The 26,543-nt window shown below is 44.1% G+C and overlaps 2 protein-coding genes across 6 annotated transcripts in view; one reads left to right on the forward strand and one right to left on the reverse strand.

Moving 5' to 3' along the window:
- The window catches only part of GJC1 (gap junction protein gamma 1), a 35,312-nt gene extending 19,767 nt beyond the window's left edge, over positions 1-15,545 (reverse strand). The window contains exon 1 of one of the 3 annotated variants that reach the window (XM_040497812.1): positions 15,363-15,545. The gene's annotated coding sequence lies outside the window, so the exon portion shown is untranslated. Of the gene's footprint in view, positions 1-14,326; positions 14,451-14,804; positions 14,936-15,362 lie in introns of those variants that run through there. The other 2 variants (XM_040497810.1, XM_040497814.1) reach the window with 2 other exon arrangements.
- Positions 15,546-23,704: 8,159 nt separating this feature from the next.
- HIGD1B (HIG1 hypoxia inducible domain family member 1B) overlaps positions 23,705-26,543 on the forward strand; it is a 3,283-nt gene continuing 444 nt past the window's right edge. Inside the window, exons 1-4 of one of the 3 annotated variants that reach the window (XM_040497825.1) lie at positions 23,705-23,948; positions 24,783-24,933; positions 25,520-25,654; positions 26,258-26,370. In XM_040497825.1, coding sequence (XP_040353759.1) covers positions 24,834-24,933; positions 25,520-25,654; positions 26,258-26,322 — 300 coding nt within the window. In that variant the 5' untranslated portion in view covers positions 23,705-23,948; positions 24,783-24,833 and the 3' untranslated portion in view covers positions 26,323-26,370. Of the gene's footprint in view, positions 23,949-24,585; positions 24,694-24,782; positions 24,934-25,519; positions 25,655-26,257; positions 26,402-26,543 lie in introns of those variants that run through there. The other 2 variants (XM_040497823.1, XM_040497824.1) reach the window with 2 other exon arrangements.

Below are 26,543 nucleotides of genomic sequence, written 5' to 3' on the forward strand. Positions count from 1 at the left end.
ATGCCCCTCCCCTGCTCGCACTGTCTCTCAAAAATAAATAAAGGTTAAAAAATGAAAACAAGAGGTCTTTGACCTGGATTTTTATGTGAAGTCTGATTTTCATACAAATTTTTGATTGAAGTGTAAAATACCTACAGGAAGATAAACAGAAGCATGCAGCTCAATGAACTTTCACAAACTGAATACACCTATGTAACCAGCACTAAAATCAAAAACAATCACACCATTCCTACCCAAGGGAAACCGCCACCCTTACCTTTAACAGTACAGAGTACTTTAGCCCAGGGATAGGTCTTTGTTATGAGACAGTCGTGTGCACTGTGGGGTGCTCTGAAGCAACCCTGGTCTCTTCCAGTTGTGGCAACCAAAGATGCCTCCAGACACTGCCAAATGCCCCTTGGGGAACAATATTACACCACACTGAGACCCACTGGTTTACCCTGTTCTTGAGCTTAATATAATATAAATGGAATCCTACAAAATGGACTCTCTTGTATCAGAATCATAAAGAATATACTCTTTTGTGCCTGACTGCTTTTGTTCAGCATCTGTTGAGTCACCAATCCTGCTGCATTTAGCTCCAGTCTGTTCATTCTCTTTGCTTTATTATATTGCCATTGTGTGACTATATCACAAATTTATTCATTCCACTGCTGATGGGCATTTGAGCAGTTTCCAGTTTGAGGATATTATGAATAATGCTACTATGAACATTCCATATAGGTCTTCTGGTGAATATATGTATGAATTCCTGTTGAATACCTAGAAGCAAAATTGTTATGTCAGCTTCAATAAGTTAGTACTTTTCCAAAGGGAGTTGTATCAATTTACACTCTTGTCTCCTTTTCTTTCATGCTAGCAATAGAAAAAAAAAGAAACTTAAATAATATTGAGCCAGATATCTTATAGCTGAATATATATACCCTGACAATTTGTGACCCGTTTACAAAGAGTATTTCAGGGACACATGGGTGGCTCAGTCAGTTAAGCATCCGACTCTTGATTTTGGCTGAGGTCATGATCTTGTGGTTTGTTAGATGGAGTCCCACATCAGGCTCTGCTGAAAAGCATGAAGCCTACTCCGGATTCTCTCTCTCCCTCTCTCTCTGCCCCTCCCAGGCTCACGTGCATGAACACTCTCTCTCTCTCTCTCTCTCAAAATAAATAAACTTTTTAAAATAAATAGAATATTTCATTATATGGGAAAATGTTCACATGTAGTAAAGAGACAAAAAACAAAAAACCTCCAGTAACATAATATGCTTGAAAGGAAATACACCAACATTAACAATGGCCTATGAACGATTTCTCTTCAATTTGCTTTTTCAGTATTTTCTACAATAAACATGTAATAATGGAGTTGGCAAAGCTTTCCTATGCAACAAAAGCCTTGAGGGAAATTTAAAAAGTAGGTCGGGTACAAATTTCATTTTGCATACATTCATAAAGACCTAATTAAGTAACGGATAGATCACAGAAAAGTATAACGATCTCATAGAGCCATTGATACAGTTACTACCCACCCCCGTATACAGGGGTCCAAGACAGAACTTATATAAAATTCTACTCCAGAGTAAAAGAGAGTCTAGAGGGTAATTCTTAATTTGTAAGAGTGTATCACAAGATGGTAGTATATTTTTTAAGATTTTCTTTTAAGTTTATTTATTTAAGCAATCTCTACACCCAACATGGGGCCAAACTCACCACCCTGAGCGAGCCAGGTGCCCCAAAAGAGTAGTATTCTGACATGATGGCTTATATAGCAGCTTACTATCATACTGTTGCTCCTCTCATTCCTTTAGAAACTCACTATAAAATGGTCCAGAAGCAACACAGAAAATTAACATATCCAACATTCCCTTGAAATATATAGTTATAATTGCTACCTGCTGGTTATTGAGTATCTGAGACTGAGTATTTGGAAAGAGACACCTTTATTTTAGAAAATGATCATTAAAGTAGCCACCAAAAACTTACCAGTCTCCATTATAAGTGAGTTCTATTAAATGTTTATTTGACATGTGAAAATGTTATAAAACTCTTACTTCCTGTCCTAATCACTCTACTAAATTTTCTCTACTTTGTATCAAGGATTCTTCTATTGGGACAAAAATATGCCCATAATATTCAGTACAAACCCAAGGGACATTTCTTCCGAGAGAAAATACTAAATGTTAATATACTACACTAGGTAAATTATTTAAACCAAAATCATGTTACTTTAACGCTCTGAAGATTAGCTAAACTGGAATCTTAAAAGATCACTATTCTGAGCACTGATCTCATCTCCATTTCCTTACTTTGAGAAACCATGCTGATATTTATGTAATTTCAAACCACAAAGGAAAAAAAATGACAGTTTTGAGGCAAAATAAATAAAAAACAGTAGAAAATAAACTTTTTTTTTAAAAAAAGTAAGCTCTAAGACCCCAGTAGGAAACAAACTTCTACTAAAAGCATTTTCCAGGGCGTGTAGGGGTGTGCCTGGGTGGCTCAGTTGGTTGAGCTCAGGTCACAATCTCATGGCTCATGGTTCAAGCCCACATGAGGCTTTGCGCTGACGGCATGGAGCCTGCTTGGGGTTTCTGTCTCTCTCTCTGCTCCTCCCTGCTTGCTCTCTCTCAAAAAATTAAACATTTTTTTTTAATTTTTTTTTTTTTAATTTTTTTTTTCAACGTTTATTTATTTTTGGGACAGAGAGAGACAGAGCATGAACGGGGGAGGGGCAGAGAGAGAGGGAGACACAGAATCAGAAGCAGGCTCCAGGCTCTGAGCCATCAGCCCAGAGCCCGACGCGGGGCTCGAACTCACGGAACGCGAGATCGTGACCTGGCTGAAGTCGGACGCTTAACCGACTGCGCCACCCAGGCGCCCCAAACATTTTTTTTTAAGAGAGCATTTTCTGGGGTGCCTGGGTGGCTCAGTCAGTTAAGCGTTAGGCTCTTGGTTTCAGCTCAGATCATGATCTTGCCATTCATGGGTTCGAGACATGTGTCAGGCCCATGCTGACAGTGTGGAACCTGCTTGGGATTCTCTCTTCCTCTCTCTCTCTCAAAATAAATAAATCACCTTAAAAAACAAACAAATAAATAAAATGCTAAGGGCAGGGCAGGGAGCACCTGGCTGGCTCAGTCTATGGAGTGTGCTATTCTTGATCTCCAGGTAGTAGTGAGTTTGAGTGCCATGTTACGCAAAGAGCTTACTTTAAAAATATTCTCAGGCACCTGAGTGACTCAGTCAGTTCAGCGTTTCAGCTCAGGATATGATCTCACAGTTTGTGGGTTCAAGACCCGCATCAGGCTCTGCACTTCTGCACTGTCTGTGCGGAGCCCACATGGGATTCTCTCTCTTTCTCTAAATAAATAAATAAATAAACAAACAAACAAACAAATAAATAAATAAATACTAAGCCTGATTTAAATTTCTCATTGAACTAGTAACCATAATTAACTGGTAGCCAAAACAAAACTATTCAGTAGAATGCTTTGCAAGCTATGCATATATAGTTTCCTTCCCAGGATATACCTCAAATCATAAACACATTTTTCCATCCTCTTCTTTTCTGAGTTCAAGTATAATAGGATACAATGGCTTCAGATACACAATTCAATAGAACTGAGACACTCTGAGACACTCTCCCAATTCCTAACAATTTGTCCAACCTCAAAGAAAAACTTTCCTAAGTCAATCTAAGAAGTGCACATCTGCTTGACCTGCTCAACATACAATAAATATATACAAAGCTTTTACTCTGAATAACATGAACATCTATTACTGAACTAGAATGTAAGGTCAAAGCAAGCTAGTCGAGTTACACACATGAACAATAAAACCCCTTTCAGAAAGTATTACATGTCTTTTCTCATGAAAGCATTTTCTATACAAATCTAGACAGGCTACTCTTCAGGTCTATTAAAAAGAGATCCTAAGGGGTGCCTGGCTGGCTCAGTTAGAAGAGCATGCAATTCTTGATCTCGGGGTTGGGAGTTTGAATCCCATGTTGGCTGCAGAGATTACTTAAAAATAAAATTTTTATTAAAAAAAGAGGGAGGGGCACCTGGGTGGCTCAGTCAGTTGAGCATCCAACTTCAGCTCAGGTCATGATCTCACAGTTCATGAGTTAAAGCCCTGCATCAGGCTCTGTGCTGACAGCTCGGAGCCTGGAGCCTGCTTCAGATTTTGTGTCTCCTTCTCTTCCCCCCCCCTCCCCCACTCACACTCTGTCTCTCTCTCTCAAAAATAAACATTAAAAAACAATTTTTTTTTAAAAGAGGGAGAGAGAGAAAGATCCCAGGAACACACTTTTGACATTTAAGCTTAAAAATCATTATCTTGGGGCGCCTGGGTAGCTCACTCCATTGAGCCTCTGACTTCGGCTCAGGTTGGGCTATGTGCTAACAGCTTAGAGCCTGGAGCCTGCTTCAATTCTCTCTCTCTCTCTCTCTCTCTCTCTCTCTCTCTCTCTCAAAATTAAAATAAACATTAAAAAAAATTTTTTTTAAGTTACAGTTACATAGGCTCACACACTATTAGTGTTAAAAGAAATGTTACAGATCAGCTAGTCCAGTAGCCCCTCATTTTTAGGGTCTGAGAGACTTTATGTAGTAATTACAGGAGTTTCTAGAGCCCTATATAATAGTGGCGATACATATAGCATCTGATTTTGGAAAAAACACAAAAAGATAAAACTTTACTATAAACTGTTAAAGTTTTAAAATAAACTTGTAATTTATTTATAATATTATTTATATATACATTTGAAAAGGTCATATATATTTGTAAGATACTATTTATATAGTTCACAGATAATACCTGCATGGATTCTAAGGTTATCTTTCAATAATTCTGCAGTGGCCCATTGTTTGATATCTGAGTATGAGACTATATCCTTACTTTACCTAAGAGGATATTAAAGATCAGGATAATGTGCTTAAGATCACACAATTAATAAGCTGCAAAGCCTAGAATACAACTTGGGACCTAATGATCTTTTTGCTATACTATGTGGGTGTACTGTTTAATTTTATTTTCAGACCACGCATAAAGTCACTGAAAAAACTGATTATAATATACAAGCAATATAAATATAACTGAAGAAAAGTCTCATTTAAAACAGCAACAAAGTGGGGCGCCTGGGTGGCTCAGTTGGTTAAAGCATCCGACTTCGGCTCAGGTCATGATCCCGCGGTCCGTGAGTTCGAGCCCCGTGTCAGGCTCTGTGCTGACAAGCTCAGAGCCTGGAGCCTGTTTCAGATTCTTGTGTCTCCCTCTCTCTCTGACCCTCCTCCGTCATGCTGTCTCTCCCTGTCTCAAAAATAAATAAACATTAAAAAAAAAATTTTTTTTAATAAATAAATAAATAAAACAGCAACAAAGAGGGGAGCCTGGGTGGCTCAGTTGGTTAAGTGTCTGACTTCAGCCAGGTCATGACCTTGTGGTTCATGAGTTTGAGCCCCGAGTCGGGCTCTGTGCTGACAGCTCAGGCCTGGAGCCTGCTTTGGATTCTGTGTCTCCCTCTCTCTCTGCCGCTTTCCCACTCACACTCCGTCTCTGTCTCTCTCTCAAAAATAAACAAATATTAAAAATAAATAAATGAATAAAAATTAAGGAAAAAAAAAGGGGGTGCCTGGGTGGCTCAGTAGGTTAAGCATCTGACTCTTGACTTCGGATCAGGTCATGATCTTGCAGTTAGACTCACAGTTTCTGAGTTGCAGCCCCACACTGGGCTCTGTACTGAGTTCTGTGCTGGCAGTACAGAGCCTGCTTGGGATTCTGTCTCCGTCTCTCTCTGCCCCTCCCCTGCTTGCTATTTTCCCTCTCAAAATAAATAAAAATAAACTTAAAAAAGTATTAAATAATAAAATAGCAACAAATAGGTGAAATACTTAGGAAAAGACTAACAAGAAACAGAGATTTTAAATGAAGAACACTTAAAAATTACTGCCAAGGAACACCAAAAACTTAAATTCTTAAGATAAAACATTCCATGTTCTTGGATACAAAAGCCATCTTAAGATATTAGTTCTCCCTAAATTGATCTAAAATGTAATGTAATCTAAAATACAATGCCAAAAGGATTTCTTAGGAACCAGACAAACTGATTCTAAATTAACATGAAAGGGCACCTGGCTGGCTCAGTTGGAGGAGCATGAGATTCTTGATCTGGGGATTGTGAGTTCAAGCTCCACACTGGGTGTAGAGATTACTTTATTATTTTTTTTTTTAATTTACTATTTTTTTGAGATAGAGTGCACATGAGCAGGGGAGAGGGGCACAGGGAAAGAGAGAATCCAAAGCAGGCCCCAGGCTCAGGGCAGAGGCAGATGCAGGGCTCCATCCCACAACCCTGGGATCATGACCTGAGCTGAAATCAAGAGTTGGACGCTCAACTGACTGAGCCACCCAGGCGCCCCTAGATTACTACTGTATAAAATAAACTTAAATGAATGAATGAATAAATAAATTTAATGTTAAAAAACAAATAGTAAGAATGGTAGAGAACTTTCTGAAAGAGTAAGGAGAGCATACAAGCTTCTCTAGATATGCATTATAAAGTTCTAATAATTTAAAAGGTGAAATTGGCAAAAAGATCAACAGATCAATAGAATGAATGTAACAGAATAGAAAGTCCAGAAGATCAAAATACATCTGGACATTTAATGTATGATAAGGTGACATTTCAAACAAATGGAAAAATGATGGAATATTCAATAAATTATAATGAATTACTATGGGTAGCTATCTGAAAAAAATTAGAAGTTGGACCTTTATTTATTTTTTTAAACTTTTTTTGTGTATTTATTTATCTTTGAGAGAGAGAGCGCACGAGCAGGGCAGGGGCAGAGAGAGGGAGACACAGAATGTGAAGCAGGGTCCAGATTCCAAGCCATCAGCACAGAGCCCAACACGGGGATTGACCCACAAACCGTGAGATCATGACCTGAGCTGAAGTCGGACGCTTAACCAACTGAGCCACCCAGGCACCCCTAGAAGTTGGATCTTTAAATTCCAGATGAATCAAGGATCTAAAATTAAAAACAAAACACTCAAAGTTAGACAAAGCCATGGCCATTTTTTTCTTTAATTTTTTTTTTTTAACGTTTATTTATTTTTGAGACAGAGAGAGACAGAGCATGAACGGGGGAGGGTCAGAGAGAGAGAGAGGGAGACACAGAATCTGAAACAGGCTCCAGGCTCTGAGCGGTCAGCACAGAGCCCGACGTGGGGCTCGAACTCACAGACCGCGAGATCATGACCTGAGCAGAAGTTGGACGCTTAACCGACTGAGCCACCCAGGCGCCCCTATTTTTTTCTTAACTGAGTAGAGAAGACTTCTAAAATGATACAAAACCTAGAGGTCAAATGAAAGAAATGACAAATTCAATTATACAAAGTATAATTTTTGGAAAAAAAAAATACTGTAAACAACTCAAAAAATATACTGAAAGGTAGGGCACCTGGGTGGCTCAGTCAGTTAAGCGTCAGACTCCTGACTTCAGCTTAGGTCTTGCTCTCACGGGTTCAAGAGTTCAAGCCCCACATCAGGCTCCATGCTGATAAGTGCACGCTGACAACTGCAGAGCCTGCCTGGGATTCTTTCTCTCAAAACAAATACACTTAAAACAAAAAAGATATACTGAATAATTAAAATGATTTGCAATTCTGAGTAAAAGGTTAATTTCTCTAACACATAAAGAATTCTAACAGATCAATAATAAAAAGACCATTCAATAGAAAAATATGCAATGGGGCGCCTGGGTGGCTCAGTAGGTTGAGCATCCGATTTAGGCTCAGGTCATGATCTCACGGTTCATGGGTTCAAGCCCCGCATGGGGCTCCATGCTGACAGCTCGGAGCTTGGAGCCTGCTTCTGGTTCTGTGTCTCCCTCTCTCTCTTCTCCTCCCCTCCTTGCACTCGGCCTCTCAAAAATAAAAATAAACATGGGGCGCCTGGGTGGCGCAGTCGGTTAAGCGTCCGACTTCAGCCAGGTCACGATCTCGCGGTCCGTGAGTTCGAGCCCCGCGTCGGGCTCTGGGCTGATGGCTCAGAGCCTGGAGCCTGTTTCCGATTCTGTGTCTCCCTCTCTCTCTGCCCCTCGCCCGTTCATGCTCTGTCTCTCTCTGTCCCAAAAATAAATAAACGTTGAAAAAATAAAATAAAATAAAAAATAAAAATAAACATAAAAAAAAAAGAAAAATATGCAATGGATATGGAGGTCTCAGAAACATTTTAATGGTTTTTAATAACATGAGAAGACATTTAATATCACTTGTAATTAAAGATTCACAAATTAAAACTACACCAATATATCATTTTATATTTATCCAACTGGAAAGAGATAAGAATTGCTAGCAGGTTATTGTCAAGGAAGGATGTATAAAGTCATTCTTTGTGCTTTACTACAAGTGGTGGAGTGAACTGGTACATGAATCCCATACTTTTTGAGCCAGAATGTTTATCTAACAAATAACACTCACAGACATACAAAATAATGTACAAGAATATTCACTGCAGCACTGCTGATAATGTGCTGGAAAGAATTTAAAAGTCTATCAGGAAGGGACTGGGTAAAGACATTACAGCACATCTGGTAGGCAAAAAGTATGAGACAGCTCTATTTCTAATGATATGAAATAAACTGAGATACATTAGTGAATGATGCAGGCTAAAGAACAGTGTGTATAGTATGCTACCATTTATGTATGTGTGTAGGGACATACTGAATGTATGGGTACCTCTAGAAGAATTCACAAAAAAAGGGTAAATAATAATTGCTTCAGCAGAAAAAAAAAATGAGTGACTGAGTACGAAGAGAAGACTTACTTTTCACCGCAAATCCTTTTATACCTTTCAGATTTTATACTACGTAATGTATTACCTACTCCAAAAAAAGTCAACAAAGTGAAATTCTCAAGTATAAAACTGTTGACATTGGCCTTAATGTAGAACTGTCCTAGTGTCTTGGGACACTAATTATACTTACCCTTGGCCCAGGAAGAAATGAAAATCAGACCTAGGTATAGGATGTCAAAGAAAAAAACTAATCTTCAAGTTCTTTATTACATCTGACAGTCTGCCTAAACCGGCTAGGATTATTTTCTGGGGAGGCAAGAGCTCCCTTTGTGTACATTATACCATTAGTGACCACTGTATTTTTGGTCTATTAAAACTGCTAAATTATGACAATAAATTATATTAATAAACAAATAAAACTGCTGAAGATTGCTCAGGCCATGGCTATTAGTAAGTTTACAAAAGTAAGTTTTACCAAGGAACTAGCACTATATTGGCCTATTAGACTAATAATGCAAAAAACAACATACAATGAGGCTTCTAATTAGAAGAACAAGAGCTTTGTTAGAAGTTACTTTACTACAATCAGCAATTATAATTAAAAAAGAAATTAGAAAGCACTCAAATAATTGTTGAATACAGAAATGAACTATAAGCTATAAGCTAGGTGTTGTGATACTGGGCTACCCAAGATAGATTATCACTTCTTTTTTTTTTTAATTTTTTTTTAAGGTTTTTATTTTATTTTTGAGACAGAGAGAGACAGAGCATGAATGGGGAGGGGCAAAGAGAGAGGGAGGCACAGAATCGGAAGCAGGCTCCAGGCTCTGAGCCATCAGCCCAGAGCCGACGCAGGGCTCGAACTCACGGACCGCGAGATCGTGACCTGAGCTGAAGTCGGATGCTTAACCGACTGAGCCACCCAGGCGCCCCTAGATTATTACTTCTGATTTTATGGAATATACAGAAGAGTCTAATGGTGAAATAGGCATCATAGAAATAATTAATTAAAACTGTGATAAATCCTATAAAAGAGACGTGCAGAGTACATTGAGTTCCCTACACAAATCTAGGATTATCAGAAAAGATTTATCCCCAAATTGATATTTAAGCATATTCTGAAGAACTGAGGAGCTGCTTTCCAGGCAGAAGAATTAGCTACAGCATGTACAAAGTCCTCAGGTCAGCTTTGAACCTTTAAGGAATAGGGGGGGAAAAGTCAGCAAGCTAGACCATTCATAACAAAAAAGTACAAAGAAACGATGCTGGAGAAGTAGGCAAGGCCAGATCACATCTGGTTAAATGAAGATTAAAGGGAAAACAGAAGTTTTCGGGTAAGTAACTTGACTAAATTTGTTTTATAAAGATAATTCTAACTGTTGTGAGAAGAGTAGATGAGGATATACTGCTTAGGTTACATACTATATGTAGTAACAGTATAAAGAAATGCAAAGGAACAATAACTTCAACTGGTGATTATCTCTGGTAAGGAGGCCCACAATGGAGGCTGGAAGAAGGAAGATGCAAGCAGGTAAGGAAACACAGAAGACCCCAACTGTAGTGGTAATGTTTTATTTCCTAAGCTGCAAGGTGGTTAAGTATTTACTGTAGTATTACTTACTACTTTTTCTGTATTAATATCCCATATTACTGACCCCCTTTAAAAACAAGAGTGAATGAGGAAAGACCATTTATAATTGACTCTAACAGTCTTAGGACAAGGTGGCCTGCCTAGACTAGGATGGGGAGACTAAAAGTAAAGAGAAATCGCAAGAGTTGAGCCTCAGTAAGTTGTTGATAGAGCCATTTAATGAAATGGTACAATGAAGATCTAGCTTTGGAGCCAAGATCAACAGGTCAGTCTGGGCAACTCAATTCAAAGTACCTCTGAGAGTGGTTAAGTGGAGACGTTGAGTAGGCAGCTGGGATCAGAAAATAAGTTTGAACTACAGGCAAAAATTTGGGAGTAACTGAAGCCACAGAACAGATTAGATTAGAGGATCAAGACTTGAGAGAAACCATCAATTAAAGATCTGGTAGAAGAGGATGGGGCAAAAACCTGAATAGCCAGAGAGCAAGGAGGGAAAATCAGAACCCAAGAGAAAAGAGTACTTCAGAAAGGACATTTCTGAATCCAAATAAACACCTATTCTGAAATGGGCAATTAGGAATCTGAGGTCCAAGAATGAGTCAAAGGGAATTCCATAAAAATAGAAGTCCAGATCTACTTTATTCTGAACATTCCCAAAAAGAATGTTGTAACACTGTTAAGTAACAATAAATTCAGTCAAAACTGATAAATCATACAAAGATGTAGATGAAAATAATCTCTGTAAGTATATGAGTCTTGAATGAGTTAGAGATTAGAGGATAATGAGGATGTGTGAAGTTTATTCCATTTCTATAAAAGAAAAAAATTAAAAAACTTACTCCAAAATCCTATACGTTTCTTTTGTTCCAAAGATTTTAGATAATTTCCAAATTGCTAAACCTTTCAGCATGTTAAATTCAAAGTGCTCAAAATATAAACATTCTGAGGGCAAAACCCACATAGTATTCATCTTCAGCACCTAGTTCAGTGCCTAACATAAATACTTGAATGAAAGAAGAAAAAAAGAAGTTCACTAGAAGAATGAATGGCCACCAGAGTACTTTTGTCCAAATTGTGCTGGTGCTACATGCACTACAGCTTCAAAAAAACAGCTTTAACTGAGGGCTCTACTCATTCCACAGAACACTTCTTTTCTTCAGAAATAAAATGCTATCTGCAAAGAGATCTCATCCCTAGGGGAAAAAAACTGCTTTAGGCAACACATTACACATATAGGTCTAAATATCAAACTTGAGGGCTGTCAACTCCTGCAATGTTGGCGAGACTCAAGAATGTACTACCACCATATGCCAGCCAGTATTGCCTGTCTAGTCATTCAATCTAATAATTTTTTTAACGTTTATTTATTATTGAGACACAGAGCGTGAGCAGGGAAGGGGCAGAGAGAGGGGGAGACACAGAAACTGAAGCAGGCTCCAGGCTCTGAGCTGTCAGCACAGAGCTCAATGTGAGGCTCGAACTTACAAACTGTGAGATCATGACCTGAGCCAAAGTCAGATGCTTAAATGACTGAGCCACCCAGGCGCCCCTCTAGTCATTCATTCTAAAGACCTGTAGAAAACAGCAATGCTCAGACTTAATAGATCCTTACTTCCACAAAAACTAAACTCATCAGTTGCAGTAGTATGTATGAAAATTGTTGGCACTTAGCTGATAACAGTTCAGAACTGTTAAGTTTCAGGTTAATGGTATCAGCTAAGATCTGTTATCATATGTATTCTCAAACAAATGGTCTACAAAAAAACGTAATCCCATTTTTCTTTGCCTAAATTTTTAAAAAAATTTTTAACATTTTTATTTACTGTTGAGAGACAAAGTGAGAATGAGCATCAGCAGGGGAGGGGAAGAGAGGGAGAGACATAACATCTGAAGCGGGCTCCAGGCTCTGAGCTGTCAGCACAGAGCCCGACATGGGGCTCGAACCCATGGGGGCTCGAACCCACGAACTGTGAGATCATGACCTGAGCCGAAGTAGGACACTCAACAGACTGAGCCACTGAGGCACCCCTCTTTGCCTAAATTTCTATCCAATATTTCTGATAGGAGCCGCACGTTTCTATGCTACAAGCAAAGCATCAGTTAATAAAAATAAATAAATACATTTGCAAGTAAAAAAAAAAAGCACCAATTCAGAAAAAAATAAGTATGCTTCCAGTTGCACTAACTATTCAGACTCATAATAATTTAAAAAAGGGAACACCTCTCATTTATTTTGAAATGTGAACTTCAAATAAAAAAACCCCAGCTTTTTGGAACTCATCTCTGCATTGAATTAGTCATGGAACAAACCATCCATTTATTAAGAGAATGATACTCCGGATTTTAATTACGTATTTTGTATTCTAGAATCCCAATTACTGAATTGACAGGAGAGCCTGGAGCTAAGGTGGGAGGTGTGTGGCTAATCAGAGGCAGACCTTCCATCCCTTCCCTTTGGCTAATTTATACAAATAATTAAAAGGACAAAAAAGTTAAGCGGTAACAGTATCTAAGTCAAATTGTTATGTTGAAGATATGTTAATTTCTTCAATCCTTCGGATTGAAGACTAAAAGTCAATTCTACCTTCATGAACTGACTAGAAAGGTACTGGGTCCTCTGCTCCTTTTTCAGAGAATTGTGGTCTAGCACAGGTGGAAAACCAATTCTGAAGTCACACAACCTCTAAAGAAGCTAAAAGCGTTGACTTTTAGAAAGGATGTCTGCAATGCTTTGGAAAAGTGCACAACAGTTTAAGACAAGTAGTATATAATATTAAACCATTACAAATCAGGACAAGTGAAAAAGAGAGAACTTCCATATAGCTCCTATGTATTCTCTTCAAAATGTCTTTTGCTTACAACACTCTGCTCACAAACACCTGGCCAACACAATGATGCACATTTGTTTACCACAGCTTATTACATTTTACCCAGAAGAGTCAGTTCATGTTTCTTGAATTCTCCCATTATATAGCACTTAAGAAATCCAAAGCAACTGTAATACACCATACTAAATTCCAAAAAATAAAACCAACAAAAACTCCAGGAAACGAACCACAATTCACAGTGTATTTAGTCAGGAGCTCTGGAATTAAGCTTATTTTTCTGAATGCTTTTTTTAAATTTTATTTATATATTTATTTTTAATTTTCCGCATTCTTAATCTGAATACCTAAACTCTCTTTAGGGGGTAAAGAATTTGATCCCTAAATTACATTATTAAACCCCTTTTCTACACATATGTGATGTATTTGAGATATACTGTTCTCCGTTTATCAGAATTAAAATCCCTTTCATTTATACAACCTGATTTTTAAAGAGCTTTCACATATACTCACTTGAAAGTATACACAACAGGAACGTATAATAATTTTGGACTACTCAGGCACAAGATAAGACTCATTCAGAACTTATTCTAACTCGATTTACTCGATTCCACAAAGTGCAGTCTTCAGGCTAACAAAATAAAGCGTGAGCACAATGAAATCGGTACCACTGCAGGTTCTCAATCAACAGATACTCCTTCAAATGATAATCCAAACTCGCCCGCTACGCAAAGAAAAACTAATCCCACTCTTTGAAACAATCGCAGGGGAAGAGGGAAAAAACGCAAATTCTAAACCACACATTCACGTAAATCCTTTCAACTCAGCTCCAAACGCAGCCACCAACCACACAATTGGCCACAATCACAGCTTTAGCGCCTTCTCTTAATTTTGAATCTGGAGATCGAGGGGAAAACAAAACAAGTCGTCCAAAGTTTCACGAAGTGGAAAAAAATCATTTTAAGTAAAGGAAACATGTTCATCAAGAGGCGACCGCGCCATTTCCCCCCCGCCCCCCGTTTCCCTCCTTCCAGCCCTCGAACTAAATCCTGTCTGAAACACTGATGGGAGGCAGGAGTCCCGGCAGCGGTGTTAGAGGAAAAGAGTCAAACGAACCGCACGCCGCCCGAAGAGATGTCAGGCACCGAGCGTCGGGAGACAAAGACCAGCCCGCGAAGCGCCCCGGCGGCGAGGGGCGGCCCTGGCGCGGCCCTGCGCCCCTAACCGCCCCGAGGAGTTGCGAGCACCGCCGAGCGCCGCCCAAGTGCGCGCCCGGGGTCCTCCGGGCTCCCCGCCCGCCCGACGCGGCCGCCGCCGCCCTGGCCCACCCCCGGGCCGTTTCCCTCCCAATTTGGGAACCGCGCGCCCAGGGACAAAGGGGGAGGGCGCGACGGGGGCAGCGGCGGGCCGCGGGGCAGACGCCCCTCCGGGATCGGTGGGAAGTCTCGGCAGCACCCCCTCCCACCGCACTCTTCCCGGGACCCCCCATCCCCCGCGTCCCCCCGCCCCTTCTCCGGCCTCCCCACAAGTTCTCCCGCCCCCCCCGGCCCCGCCCCTTGCCCGCTTCTCAGCCGGCCCTGCGGCCGCCCCTCACCGGGCGGCGTGTTCCCCCGGAGCCGCCTCCTCCGCCGGGCCTCGGCCCGTCCCGCCGGCCGCCGCCTCATGTGCCCCGCGTCGCCATCGCCTTCGCCGCCCCCCGCGCGTCTCCTCCAACTCTCGCCGCCGCCGCCCTCGCCTCAGTCTCCAGCCGAGGCCGAACCCGCTCCCGCCGCCGCCTCCCGCTCCCGCCGCCCGGACCCACGGGGAGGCGCCTGCGCACTACGCTCCGCGGTGGGGGTGGGGGCGTCCCGCCGCGGCCTGGGAGCAGGGGGCGCGCGGCACGTGGCGCTCGGGTGGGAGGGGGCGCCCCGGAGCGCGCGGGCGGCGGCGCGAGCGTCCCAACTTTCTGCGGTCGGGCCCTCGCGCGCTCCCGGGCGGTCCCGGAGGTGCAGAGCGTGTGTGTGCCACCCGCGTGGAGTCCGGACCCGGGTGGGCGCAGACCTCGCCTCCCGCACAATTCATTCCTCCCGCTTGGTTCTCGGGACGACAGCCCCCCGGCGCGCAGTGCCTCACTTGGGCGGGCTACGAACGGCGCCGTGAGGACACGCCTTACCTGGGCATTTTAGGTTGGTCCTGCGAGCTGGGGAGTTGTCTTCCGTGCGCTCCGCGGAGGCCTGGGTCCAGTGTGACACATCAGGATGCTGATGCCCCGTTCTAGGTTCTGCTCCTCCGGGCCCTCGTCGGGTTTACCGTCCTAGCTCTGCGTCGTGGCTTTTAGTGGCGCTCTGGATACTTTTGAGGTCCTGGACTTCTCAGATTAGCAAGACCCTAATAGGCCATTTCCTCTTAACCCCTTGCATCCCAGCAGGATCCCATTCAAAGGACCTTCGGGAGATTTGCATGGGAATCTCCAGTCTTAAACTTGCTCCAAGGAATCTGAAAATTCAAATGCTTTAAGGACAGCGAGTCCATGCGTGACGACCGAAGGCGTACTAAGGAGAGTACTTTGTATAGTGTTCGACGACTCCTGTACTCCTGAATTATCTCCTTTGACCGTCACTGTACAAAAGGATAGGCTTCCATTTTACCCTTTTGACCAGAGAGGAGATTAAGCTCTAACAAATGAGGTGACTTGTTATAGGTCAAACGTTCCCACCTCTCAAGCCAGGCCGGAACTAACGGCTGGTCCAGAGGGCTGGGCATCTGGCCCACTGACCAAAGTTGTTTGGCCAGCACGTTTTCTGAAAGTATGATTTAACTGCCAAAAATTTTAAATCCAGATTTTTGGCTTCTCTCTAGTGAAAGAAAAAAATTGCTCCCTTTGAGCCTCTAGGTTCATTGGGCAGCTACTTCTGAGTAATTTTTGTTTATTTCAACTTAACTGCTTGAGTCCATTTCATTACCTGCTTGGCCTCTGTATTTAAGTTCTCCTCCCCACCCTGCCCTGCCCTCTGCCTCCACTTTCCATGCCTCAGTCGTCCCCAGGCCCCTTCATTACCACATTACCTCTCTACAAATGTTTTTAAAATGACAAGTGTAAAGACCCTGTAAATATAGGAAAATACGATAAAAGAAAATGTCAAACTAAACGCAACAGACATCACTGTATAAGCTGATTGAAATATTAAAACTAACATCCTGCTAGTGCCACTATACATTGGAACAAATTGCTTTGGAAAATGGCAATTATCTGCTAAAGCTGAACATATGAATACAGTATGATTTTGCAGTTCCATGGGAATTCCACAGAAATATGTACAAATGTTTGCCCAGATACATGTATTAAAGTATTCATAGCAGCACTATTTGTGCTGGAAACCACCCCAAGTGTCCAACAACTGTACAAAGGATAGATAAAATGTTATATTCACACAATGATCCCTTATGCGACAATAAGAATGAACAATCTACAATCACACACGAGATAGAGGAATCTCACAAAACTTTCCATTTATATAAAGTTCAGAAACAGCCCAAAGTATTCTGTGCTGTTAGGAGTAAGGATAGTGGTTACCTTGGGGGAAGGATAGGCACCCGGGAGCATGAGGGAGCTTCTGGGGGGACTGGTCCTGTTCTAGATCAGGATGCTAAATGCACAAATGTGTTCAGTGTTCACATCTGAGCCGTATACATTTGATAGTGCACTTCTTCGTGGCATAGTAAGACTTCAATAATAACCTTTAAAGTGCTATATTAAAATATGGGGCACCTAGGTGGCTCAGTCAGTTAAGCGTCCAACTCTTGATTTTGGCTGAGGTCAGGATCTCACATTTTGTGAAATTGAGCCTTGAGTCTGGCTCTGCACTGACAGCTCGGAGCCTGTTTGGGATTCTCTCTCTCCCTCTCTCTCTGCCTCTCTCTCTCTCTCTCTCTCTCTCTCTCTCTCTCTCAAATAAATAAATAAACATAAAAAACATTTATACATTTATAAAGTGTGTTAAGACATTTGATTATAGGGGCACTGTGTGGCTTATCCAGTTAACGTCCAAGTCTTGATTTTGGTGTTGGGCTCTGTGTGGCAATGCAGAGCCTACGTGAGATTCTCTGCTTCTCCCCTGCTTGCTCACTCGCTCTCTCTCTCTCTCTCAAAATAAATGAATGAACATAAAAACACTTATATATGTATATATTGTATATAAAATAATATGTGAATAAGCATGTATTATATACTGTGTATAAATAATATATATTAAATGTTCATTAGGTATTATTATCCTATAAATTCATGGATGAAACTGCTGAGGAAGGCTTCCTACCTTTTAGCATTGCCCATTCTTCATGGAGATTTGGAACAATACCCTTTCTTCCTTCCTTTCTTTCTTTCTTTCTTTTTGAGAGAGAGACAGCATGTGAGCAGGGGAGGAGCGGAGAGGGAGAGCGGGAGATACAGAACCTGAAGCAGGGTCCAGGCTCTGAGCTGTCAGCACAGAGCCCGACCCGGGGCTCGAACTCATGAACTGTGAGATCATGACCTGAGCTGAAGTCGGATGCTCAACCGACTGAGCCACCCAGGCGCCCCAGAACAATACCCTTTCTATATTTGTTACCTTACTACCAAACCTGTAGCCCTGTCTCTTCTGGTAGAGAAACCTTTTAAAGGTGGAAATAATGAGACCCAAGGAAGCTAAGCTGTTTTACCTCTGGATAGTTAGAAAACAAAACAAAACAAAACAAATAAAATGCTTCTCTCTTCTATCACTTTGCCAGCTAGTAACATCTCTTAATTCAGTTATAGGTGGGAAACTGAGGCCAGAAACCCGAGCCAAAGTGATGTGGTTTGAAGTGTTGGGGTTTGAAGCCGATAGCCAAGAAAGAATTCTTGAGAGGTCTTCAGTGCAAAATGGTGATTTTATTAAAGCACGGGACAGGACTGTGGGCAGACAGAGCTGCACTGGGGTCGTGACACGTAACTGATTATATACCTTCAGGTTGGGAGGCAGTTAGGGATAGAGTAACTCTCTAAGGTATTTTGGAAACAAGTTTTCCAGGACCTTGAGGGGCTAACTGCTATTAGGAAATGGTCATTTATTACTGTTTCTTAAAACCTCAGTCAAGAAACCCTTCAGATGTATATCAGGGGGCCATAAGGTTGGACTATGATTGCTAACATATATCTTGGTGGCAGGAGGCAGGGGAGTAGAGATAAAGGAAGTTTCCAAAGGAACTTTTAATTTCTTTTTTAATGCTTAATTATTTTTGAGACACACACACACACACACACACACACACACACACACACAGAGTGCAAGTGGGGGAGAGGCAGAAAGAGAGGGAGACACAGAATCCAAAGCAGGCTCGAGGCTCTGAGCTGTCAGCACAGAGCCTGATGCGGGGCTCAAACTCATGAAACATGAGATCATGACCTGAGCCAAAGTGAGACACTAACCGACTGAGCCACCCAGTTGCCCCCCAAAGGAATTTTTATATGTTAAAGTAGACCTACAGGATCCTGGGGTGGGGGTGGGGGATGTTAAGCTAAGATTCCCTTTTGCCCTTAGCAAAGTGTCATCATCGAGGCAGCTGAGCCCCTAGAGGAAGGTCACTGACTGTTCAAGGCCTTGCCAATGGACTGTAGGCAGTAAGGAAATTTAATTTTTCATTTGTCTTTGTTTCCCACATCAAGGGGATCTCTGATCCAGGGAGTCACCAGGGTCTGGAGCAAACCAGGGCAGCTATTAGAATGTGAGTTTTCTGAGGGCAGGACCACTGCCTGCCTCTCAGTTTCTGGACCAGAGCTCAGCACATAGTAGGTGCTTAGCAAGTATATGCAGAGTGAAGAGTGAGTGATTGAAAGCTTGCCATGGCTAGCACAAAAAGGCAGGCTACTGGAGGGAAGGAAAAAAAGCCTCAAGCTTCAAACAGGGAAATGGGTCTGGTTTCCAAGCCTCTGGCAGAGAGGAATGGAGTCGGGTGCTGTGAGAACCGCATCGCTTTTTATTCACATGGGGCCCAGGCAGGAAAGGATCAAAATCCAGTCTGAAAACTTGAGAGTCACCCTGGGGCTCTGTGGTTTGGGAACCGTAGGGTCAACTTGAAGACTGCAGTGTGTCACTATTTCCATTACACATTTTCCAGGGTCCCCACTTGGCCAGTAAACTCAGAGTAGATTCTCCTCGTGTCCTGGGGGATGGGAGCAAAGGCTCAGAGAGGTACGGTTTTGTCAAGCTAAGGTTGTTTTTCCCTCAAGCAAAGCATTAACGTTAAGATAGTAGGGAGTTCCTGGAGAAATGTTTTACCCTGCCAGCCTCAAGTTATTTGTCAACGGGCTACAGGTTATAAGGAAATTTAACTTTATCTGCCATTTCCTTCTGCCTTTGTTTCCCACATCAGGTGAGACCCCCACCGCCGGTTCCCTGAGCCCAGTTAGCAGTTCCTGGGTATTAATGCAGAATTTTAAATTAAGGTCAATTTGCTTGCAAATGAAGAATAAGTGAAGTGTGCAGGAGCTGGGGGAGGGAGGAGAGAGGGGGGAGGTGGGAGAGGTCCCATTCTGGTACCATCCACCAGGCAAGGACTTTTGGATGCCCAACACTCTCTGTGTTGGTGAGAAGGAGTGGGGTAGCTGCACAGTCATTGAATTTCTGCAAGTTCGCTCTGCCCAGCTGTTTGCACTTGTTTACTCTTATTTCTAAGATGGTGGGAGAATGTGATGGTGAAATGTACATGGGGGCACCTGGGTGGCACAGTTGGTTGAGTGTCCGTCCGACTTCGGCTCAGATCACAATCTCTCCGTTCGTGAGTTCAAGGCCTGCATTGGGCTTGCTGCTGTTCGTGCGGAGGACGCTTTGGATCTCCTGTCACCTTCTCTCTCAAAAATAAACATTGAAAAAAAAGAGAAAGAGGGGGGTGCCCGGGTGGCTCAGTCGATTAAACGTCCGACTTGAGCTCAGGTCATGATCCCACGGGGTCTGTGAGTCTGAACCCCACATAGGGCTCTGTGTTGACAGCTCAGAGCCAGGAGCCTGCTTCCGATTCTGTGTCCCTCATGCTCTGCCCCTCCCCTGCTCGTGCTTTCTGTCTCTCAAAAATGAATAAATGTTAAAAAAAAAAAAAAAGAAAAGAGAGAGAGAGAACTGTACACGAAGTCACATTATTCCTTGATATGTTAGTTTTCCACTGGAAAGCGGTCTATAGTGGTTAACTTATTGGTTGGATGGGTCAGTCATTTACTTGCTCTCTGAGCCATGGTTTCTTCATCTGTTAAATGGGGATGAGATCCATCTGTTGGGATTGTTGTGAGGATTAAGTAAAATATGTAAAGTGCGTAATCCTTGTAGGCTCCAAAAGGCATTAGCTCCTTCCCACAGTGTTCTTTAGAGGAAGCCAGGTAATTTGGGTATTCAAAAGCACGCAACATAAGGATCTTAGCAAAATGTTTCCCATCTCTGGAGCATCAATTTGTCATCTGAGACAGGTGTGTGTAAATACACAGCTCCAAATTGGTCCTTCACAAGATGTGATTCTATGTCAGCCTCACTACAGTCAGATGCAGCCTTCCAGTTGCTATATCCACCCTCTTAGGAGCTTTTTAAGATTTTACCTTTAAAAAAAAAAAAACAAAACAAAACATTTTATTTATTTGTTTATTTATTTTGAGAGAGAAGAGAGCATGCGTGCCGAGGAAGGGCAGAGAGAGCATTCGGAGCAGGCTCCAGGCTCAGCGTGTGGAGCTTGACCCGGGTTCCATCTCAGTACCGTGAGAACACGACCTTGAGCAGTAAACAAGAGGTGGAGGCTTAACTGACTGAGCCACCCAGGCGCCCCTATTTTACCTTTGTAAGCAGGCCCCATACCCAAAATGCGGATTGAACTCAAGACCCTGACTGAGCCAGCTAGGAGCTCCCCGGAGCTTTTTAAATACGTGCATAGTCTCCCAGAAAGATAAGTGGTACCAAAGGCACTTTCCTGGCCCCAGGCCCGTGACTCTTGGGGTGTCCTTGGAACCCAGTGCCTGCTTTTAGGGGGAGGATGTCTTACCCTCTCTACCCCGGGCACTTTCTAGAGGGTGCCTCAGTCTAGCCATGTTGTCTGGAAACTTCCACTGCCCCAGCCTGTTTCTGTTCCCCCCACTCTTTGCACCTCAAGTCCCTGAGACACTACTATATATGGGCTAATGTTTTCTCTCCTGTGATTCCTCCAGCCCTTCAGCCTGGGTCCTCCCCATTCCAGGCCCAACTCAGATCTTCTGTTCCTTATCCAGTTCATTCTTCAGCATCGCCTCCCTCACAGCACTCCTCAGCTCAAGGCAAAAGAGCTGCTGGCCCTCTCTCCCCTGTCCTGGCCCTCAGCTCCCTGGAGCTATATATAGCACAGCGGTGCCTTAGATTGTATAGAGCTTCAAGTCCTGGCCACCCCTCCTCCCAACAGAATGGGGAGAATGAGCCCAAAGCTTCCTGTTAGGGTGGGGAAGCCAGAGAAAGGAGGTTGGAGAGGGACAGGAGTGTGCTGAATTTGGACCACCCAGAACGTGGTAACCTTTCTATCTGTTGTCAGAGACTTTCCACTTCTCCCCCAGCCTCTACCCGTTTCCTGACACTTGCTCATTTGGGAGGAAGAGGAGCAGGCAGCATGGAGGGAAATTCTAACCATTTGGGGAGATGCTACCTCCGTTTTACAGATGACGACACAGACTCAAAAGAGGTTGAGTGATAGAAGACCAAATATTCAGAGAGTGGCCAAGCAGCTAACTGACCCCACGTCTGACTCTGACTCTGGCCTACACTCCGGATTCGTTAAGTCTGTCCACATCACTCAATTGAGACCCCTCGAAATTAGAATGTCTCGGGGTGTGATGTGACCTGGAAGAAAAAAAAAGGCCTACGACATAAATGACTATGGAGAAATGCTTAAATAGCAATAATTATTGAAGACTTGGCCTATTAACAAAAATGTTATAATTTATCTTATCTGTTTACTGAAGCAGGACTCTACAGAAATCTGTTCCTTGAAGTTTTGGTTACTGTGTGCTCTCAGGAGTAAAAAGCAATTTTATTTCTTCTATTTCAAGACTTTCCCTCTGCTTAATAGTCCTCCCATTCGTCCAGAACAGTGAGATTTGATTTTAGGAACAATTAGAAGTCTGGTTCTTTTTTCTGTCACTTATTGTGACCTGGAGTGGGACATTTAACCCAAGCCTCAGTTTTTCATCTGTGAAAGGGGAATAACAGTACCTACCTTACAGAGTTATGAGGATGCAATAAAATAACCTCCTTAAAGCAATTAGCACACTTCTTGCCCCATAGGTGCTCAGAGAACCATGGCAACTATGTCTATTATTATTTTCTCAATTCTGGGCTGAGATGCTGTAGGAGCATCAACAGAATCCCAACAAGAAGGGAGAACTTCTCAATTAAATTGAACTTTGCCCTCTACAGCTTGGCCCCTGTTCTACAAAGGGCTTGGAGTTGATTCTGATTCTTGCTCTATGTCATCCAGGCATTTCCATCCCCCTACCTCTGGCCTAGACCAGCCATCTCTTGAGAATTCAGGTCACTCTTGGGACCAGGAGAGGCAGCCTGGGAGAGTGTGTGTGAATGACTGGGAGGAGAGTTCCCATGGACGCTGGGGATATGTGAAGGCTCTGGGGAGCTGCTGTGACCCTGGGTCTCTTCCTAGAGCAGTGAGTGCTGGAGAGAGAAAAGAAAGCCATCAGCTGCTGGACAGATTTTCTGTGCTGTAAAGCCCCTTTAGGACAGGCACATGGGGCTGAGTATCTAGGGTAAGAACAAAGCACTGGGATAGAGTGGGATTCTCCGTAGCGTACGTCAATCTTTTCACTCCTGCTTAGCAAGAAGGTACTTTCCTCTTCTCCGAATCCAGGATGCTGAGATTGATTAGCACTCCTAAGCTTCAGCCTCAATGGAGAGGGTTTCTGCTTAGCCAGCCCCTGGGAAGTAGGCTAGGAGTACAAACTCTGGAACCAGTCAGACCTACATTCAGATGCTGACACTGCCATTTACTAGCTGTGCACCTTGGAGATCATTTAGCCTCTCCGAAGCTCAGTTCCTTCCCTACTGTATAGAACATTTGAAAGGTCTGAAAAGTAAATACCTCAAACAGAATAGGTGGTAAGCCTGGCCACTTGTCACCTCTGTCCCTAGTGAACATCATCCCCCCTCTCCCCATGCCCCCGTCCCCCACCTGTAGTACAAGGATCCCTGGAGATGCGAGGTAGTCCTAACGGTTACAAATTGGATGAATCTCCCTGGTCCAGAAAGCATCCTTGAAAAGGATCAAGACCAAGACCAGAGGGCCTGCCTCCCACAATTGGGGCATTTTATTTACAGCCCACTTTGTTCACGAGTGTTTGAAGCAGTATAGCTTGGGGGAGAAGCCATGATCTCTGCCCTTCCTTGCCTCGGTATTCCGATCTCAGTTCTCTGTATCAAGTTCCTGTTTGATCCAGCCCCTTACATCCATGGGAATTACTGGACTGAATCTAGTTAAGGGCTCCTGCCATGTGATCTTTCATTACTTTCTAGTGCATGGAGCTCTGGCCTGGAACTCAGCAAATGGGGGGTTAAGACTGATGCCCTGGCCTATCTCCTCCCCTCTCCATTCCAGACTTCAAAGTCCACAGAAAGCTTGCTTCCCTGACCCCACAGTGGCAGCTCCAACATCAGCTCCTGATCGGTTCAAAACAGCAGATGCTGAGCCCTGGCCGGGCTGCTTGCACTCTACTTTCTAGCCATCTCCTAGGGTAAGCACCAGCATGTTAAGAAAGTGTGGGGCCGACAGTCCTTGCTCCTCCAGGAGAGAGGCACCTGGAGGTCGCCTCACGCAGGGCGTCTGTCTCACGGGTTAGACCTAGAAGGCACCCCACAGGCAGAAGCCCTCGTCTACGGACCAGGACTCTGGGACTCTGTCTAGTTTGTGATCAGAGCAGATGTTTACTGGGGGGTTAGCAAGTAGAGCAATAGGGGTCACCGGCCCAGGGAGGGAGGCAGGGGGCTGGCAATCGCAAAGAACCTGGCAAGAAATGGAAACGGGAGCAGTTCAGGGACCAGAATTAGTTCTGTTAGTATTAATGTCCAAAATCTATGCTAAACTATTCACAAATCAATGTCCAATTATTTTAATTTTTGGCTCTGGTGACTTGGTAACCAGTGCTGGAACACTGTCTGGGATGGCCTGCTTCCCTGGGGCCAGACCTGCTCTGTGGGATCTGCAGCTCCCAGAGGAGCAACCCTCACAGACTCCAGGCCAGTGGGGGTCCCAAGGCTCAAGGCCTGTTCCTCTCGCCCTCATCTGTGGATTTTTCCAGCTGCTTTTCTTGACCCAAGGATCACATAGGGATACAGATGGAAGGAGGGGGAAGCAGGGAAAACAGGCAGAATGAGCTGGGGAAGAGGCAGACGTGAGGAAGAAGGGATGGCAGTAGTGGTCCAGCCATATGAGACAGGACACTTGGGACATCTTCTCAAGTAGGGGCTGTGTTGGGCATGGTAAGAGAGGTTCTTAGCAGGCAACTCCCCCCCTTTTCCCCCAAGTTGAGGAGAATTGGGAGTTCCTGTTATGAGGTGCCTCCTTGTAGGACCGGGCTGAAACCTCAGAGCCCCAGCTGCTAACATCTGGAGCCAGGATCATGTCTGCTAACAAAGGCTGGTGGGTACCACCTGAAGGCGAAGACAGTGTGTCTGAGAAGTTCCTGAGGAAGACCAGGGAGTCTCCGCTGGTGCCTGTAGGTGAGTGGTAAAGTAGGGAATGAGGGGCCTTCTCTCACGGAAAAGGTCTCCTAGCCCTTTCAAAGGAAGCAGAGGACTCAAGTGTCCTGCCCACGGAACAGCCAACATCTAGAAGAGTGAACCGGCAGCAAAGGTGCCAAGGGAAGGGACACGCCTGACAAGGAGTCTGGATGGGTGGAGGTGGTGGCCAACTGACGGCCTGGGGTGCAGGGAAATGGGGGGCATCAATACCAGCATCAGGATGGGAAAGAGCGGTCTGGTGTCTCCCAGGGCTTCCTTTCTCCAGGCCCTGGGAGAAAAGAAAAGTAGCTGTGGGAGCCAACATGGCTGGAGGAGGGTCCGGAGCAGAGCAAATGGGGGGTGGGGGAGGCCCGTGATGGGCTATTTGTATGTAGAGGGCTCACTGGAGATAGACAGCCACTTTGAAAATGCCATTGGGAGTAAACAACTCATGGTCTCCCACCATGAAGCGGCACGGAAATAGGGGTTTATCCAGATGCCCAGCCTGCCCGGCCTGCAAAGGGTCTCATCAGGGGAGCCATATGATCGGTGACTGAGGCCCAAAGGTCATGTTCTCTGCCTACAGGCTTGGGAGGCTGCCTGGCAGTGGCAGCATACCGGATTTATCGGCTGAAGGCTCGTGGTTCCACCAAGATGTCCATACACCTGATTCACACCCGAGTGGCAGCGCAGGCCTGTGCCGTGGGTGCGGTCATGCTAGGTGAGGGGCTGGTGGGGGTCACAGAACGAAAACGCAGCTTGTTAGACAAAATCTGGCTGTGAGTCCTGATGGTTAAAGGACCATGATTTCAGTCCCAGCAGGCTCCACAGCAAGTGGAGGTTTGGGTGAAACCCTCAAACCAAGCCATTTTCAGGGGTCCCTGCTTGGCCTCCTGTCCCAGGCCCGTGGGGATGGTGCACAGTTGGTTTTATGGCAGTCTGTCCTGAGAGGTGAGAAAAGTCACACAGCACAACACATGCTGAATTTCCCTTCCTCTGTGGGTCAAGGGGCAGACAGCTACTTACTAGCTGTGTGACCGTAGACAAGTCCCTTTATCTGAGCCTCAGTTTCCCCATGTGCAACATGATGGTAAGCACCCTGGCTTGCCGACCTCACAGGTTGCTGTGGGGTTTCTCAGAGAGGTAATCTACACGGAAGGGCTCTGCAGGTACTTGTAGCAGCTACTGAGAGCTAGAGCAGAAAGGGAAGCTGAGCAGGGAAGCTGGACCCTCAGGGGAACGGCTGCAGTCAGGCTCCTGGGAGAGCCAGAGGATGGCTGCAGGGTTCGGTGTTACGGGCTGTTTTCCCTTCTCCTTCCTGCAGGTGCTGTGTACACGATGTACAGAGACTACATCAAAAGAACAGCACCGGGTGCCGGGGAGAAGTAGGATTCCTGTAGGGCCCGGGGCAGCCAGAGCCTCGTCCATCAATCCCTGGTACGTTCCTAATAAAGCATTTTGAGGAAAATCAAGTCTCTCCTTCACACGGGGCAGAGCAGAGTTAGGGACCAGTAGTGGCTGGTGTGTGTGTGTGTGTGTGTGTGTGTGTGTGTGTGTGTGTGTGTGAGAGAGAGAGAGAGAGAGAGAGAGAGAGAGAGAGAGAGAGAGAG

Source organism: Herpailurus yagouaroundi, unplaced genomic scaffold (assembly GCF_014898765.1).
Source record: "Herpailurus yagouaroundi ecotype Mexico unplaced genomic scaffold, PumYag 189, whole genome shotgun sequence".
Taxonomy (NCBI): domain Eukaryota; kingdom Metazoa; phylum Chordata; class Mammalia; order Carnivora; family Felidae; genus Herpailurus; species Herpailurus yagouaroundi.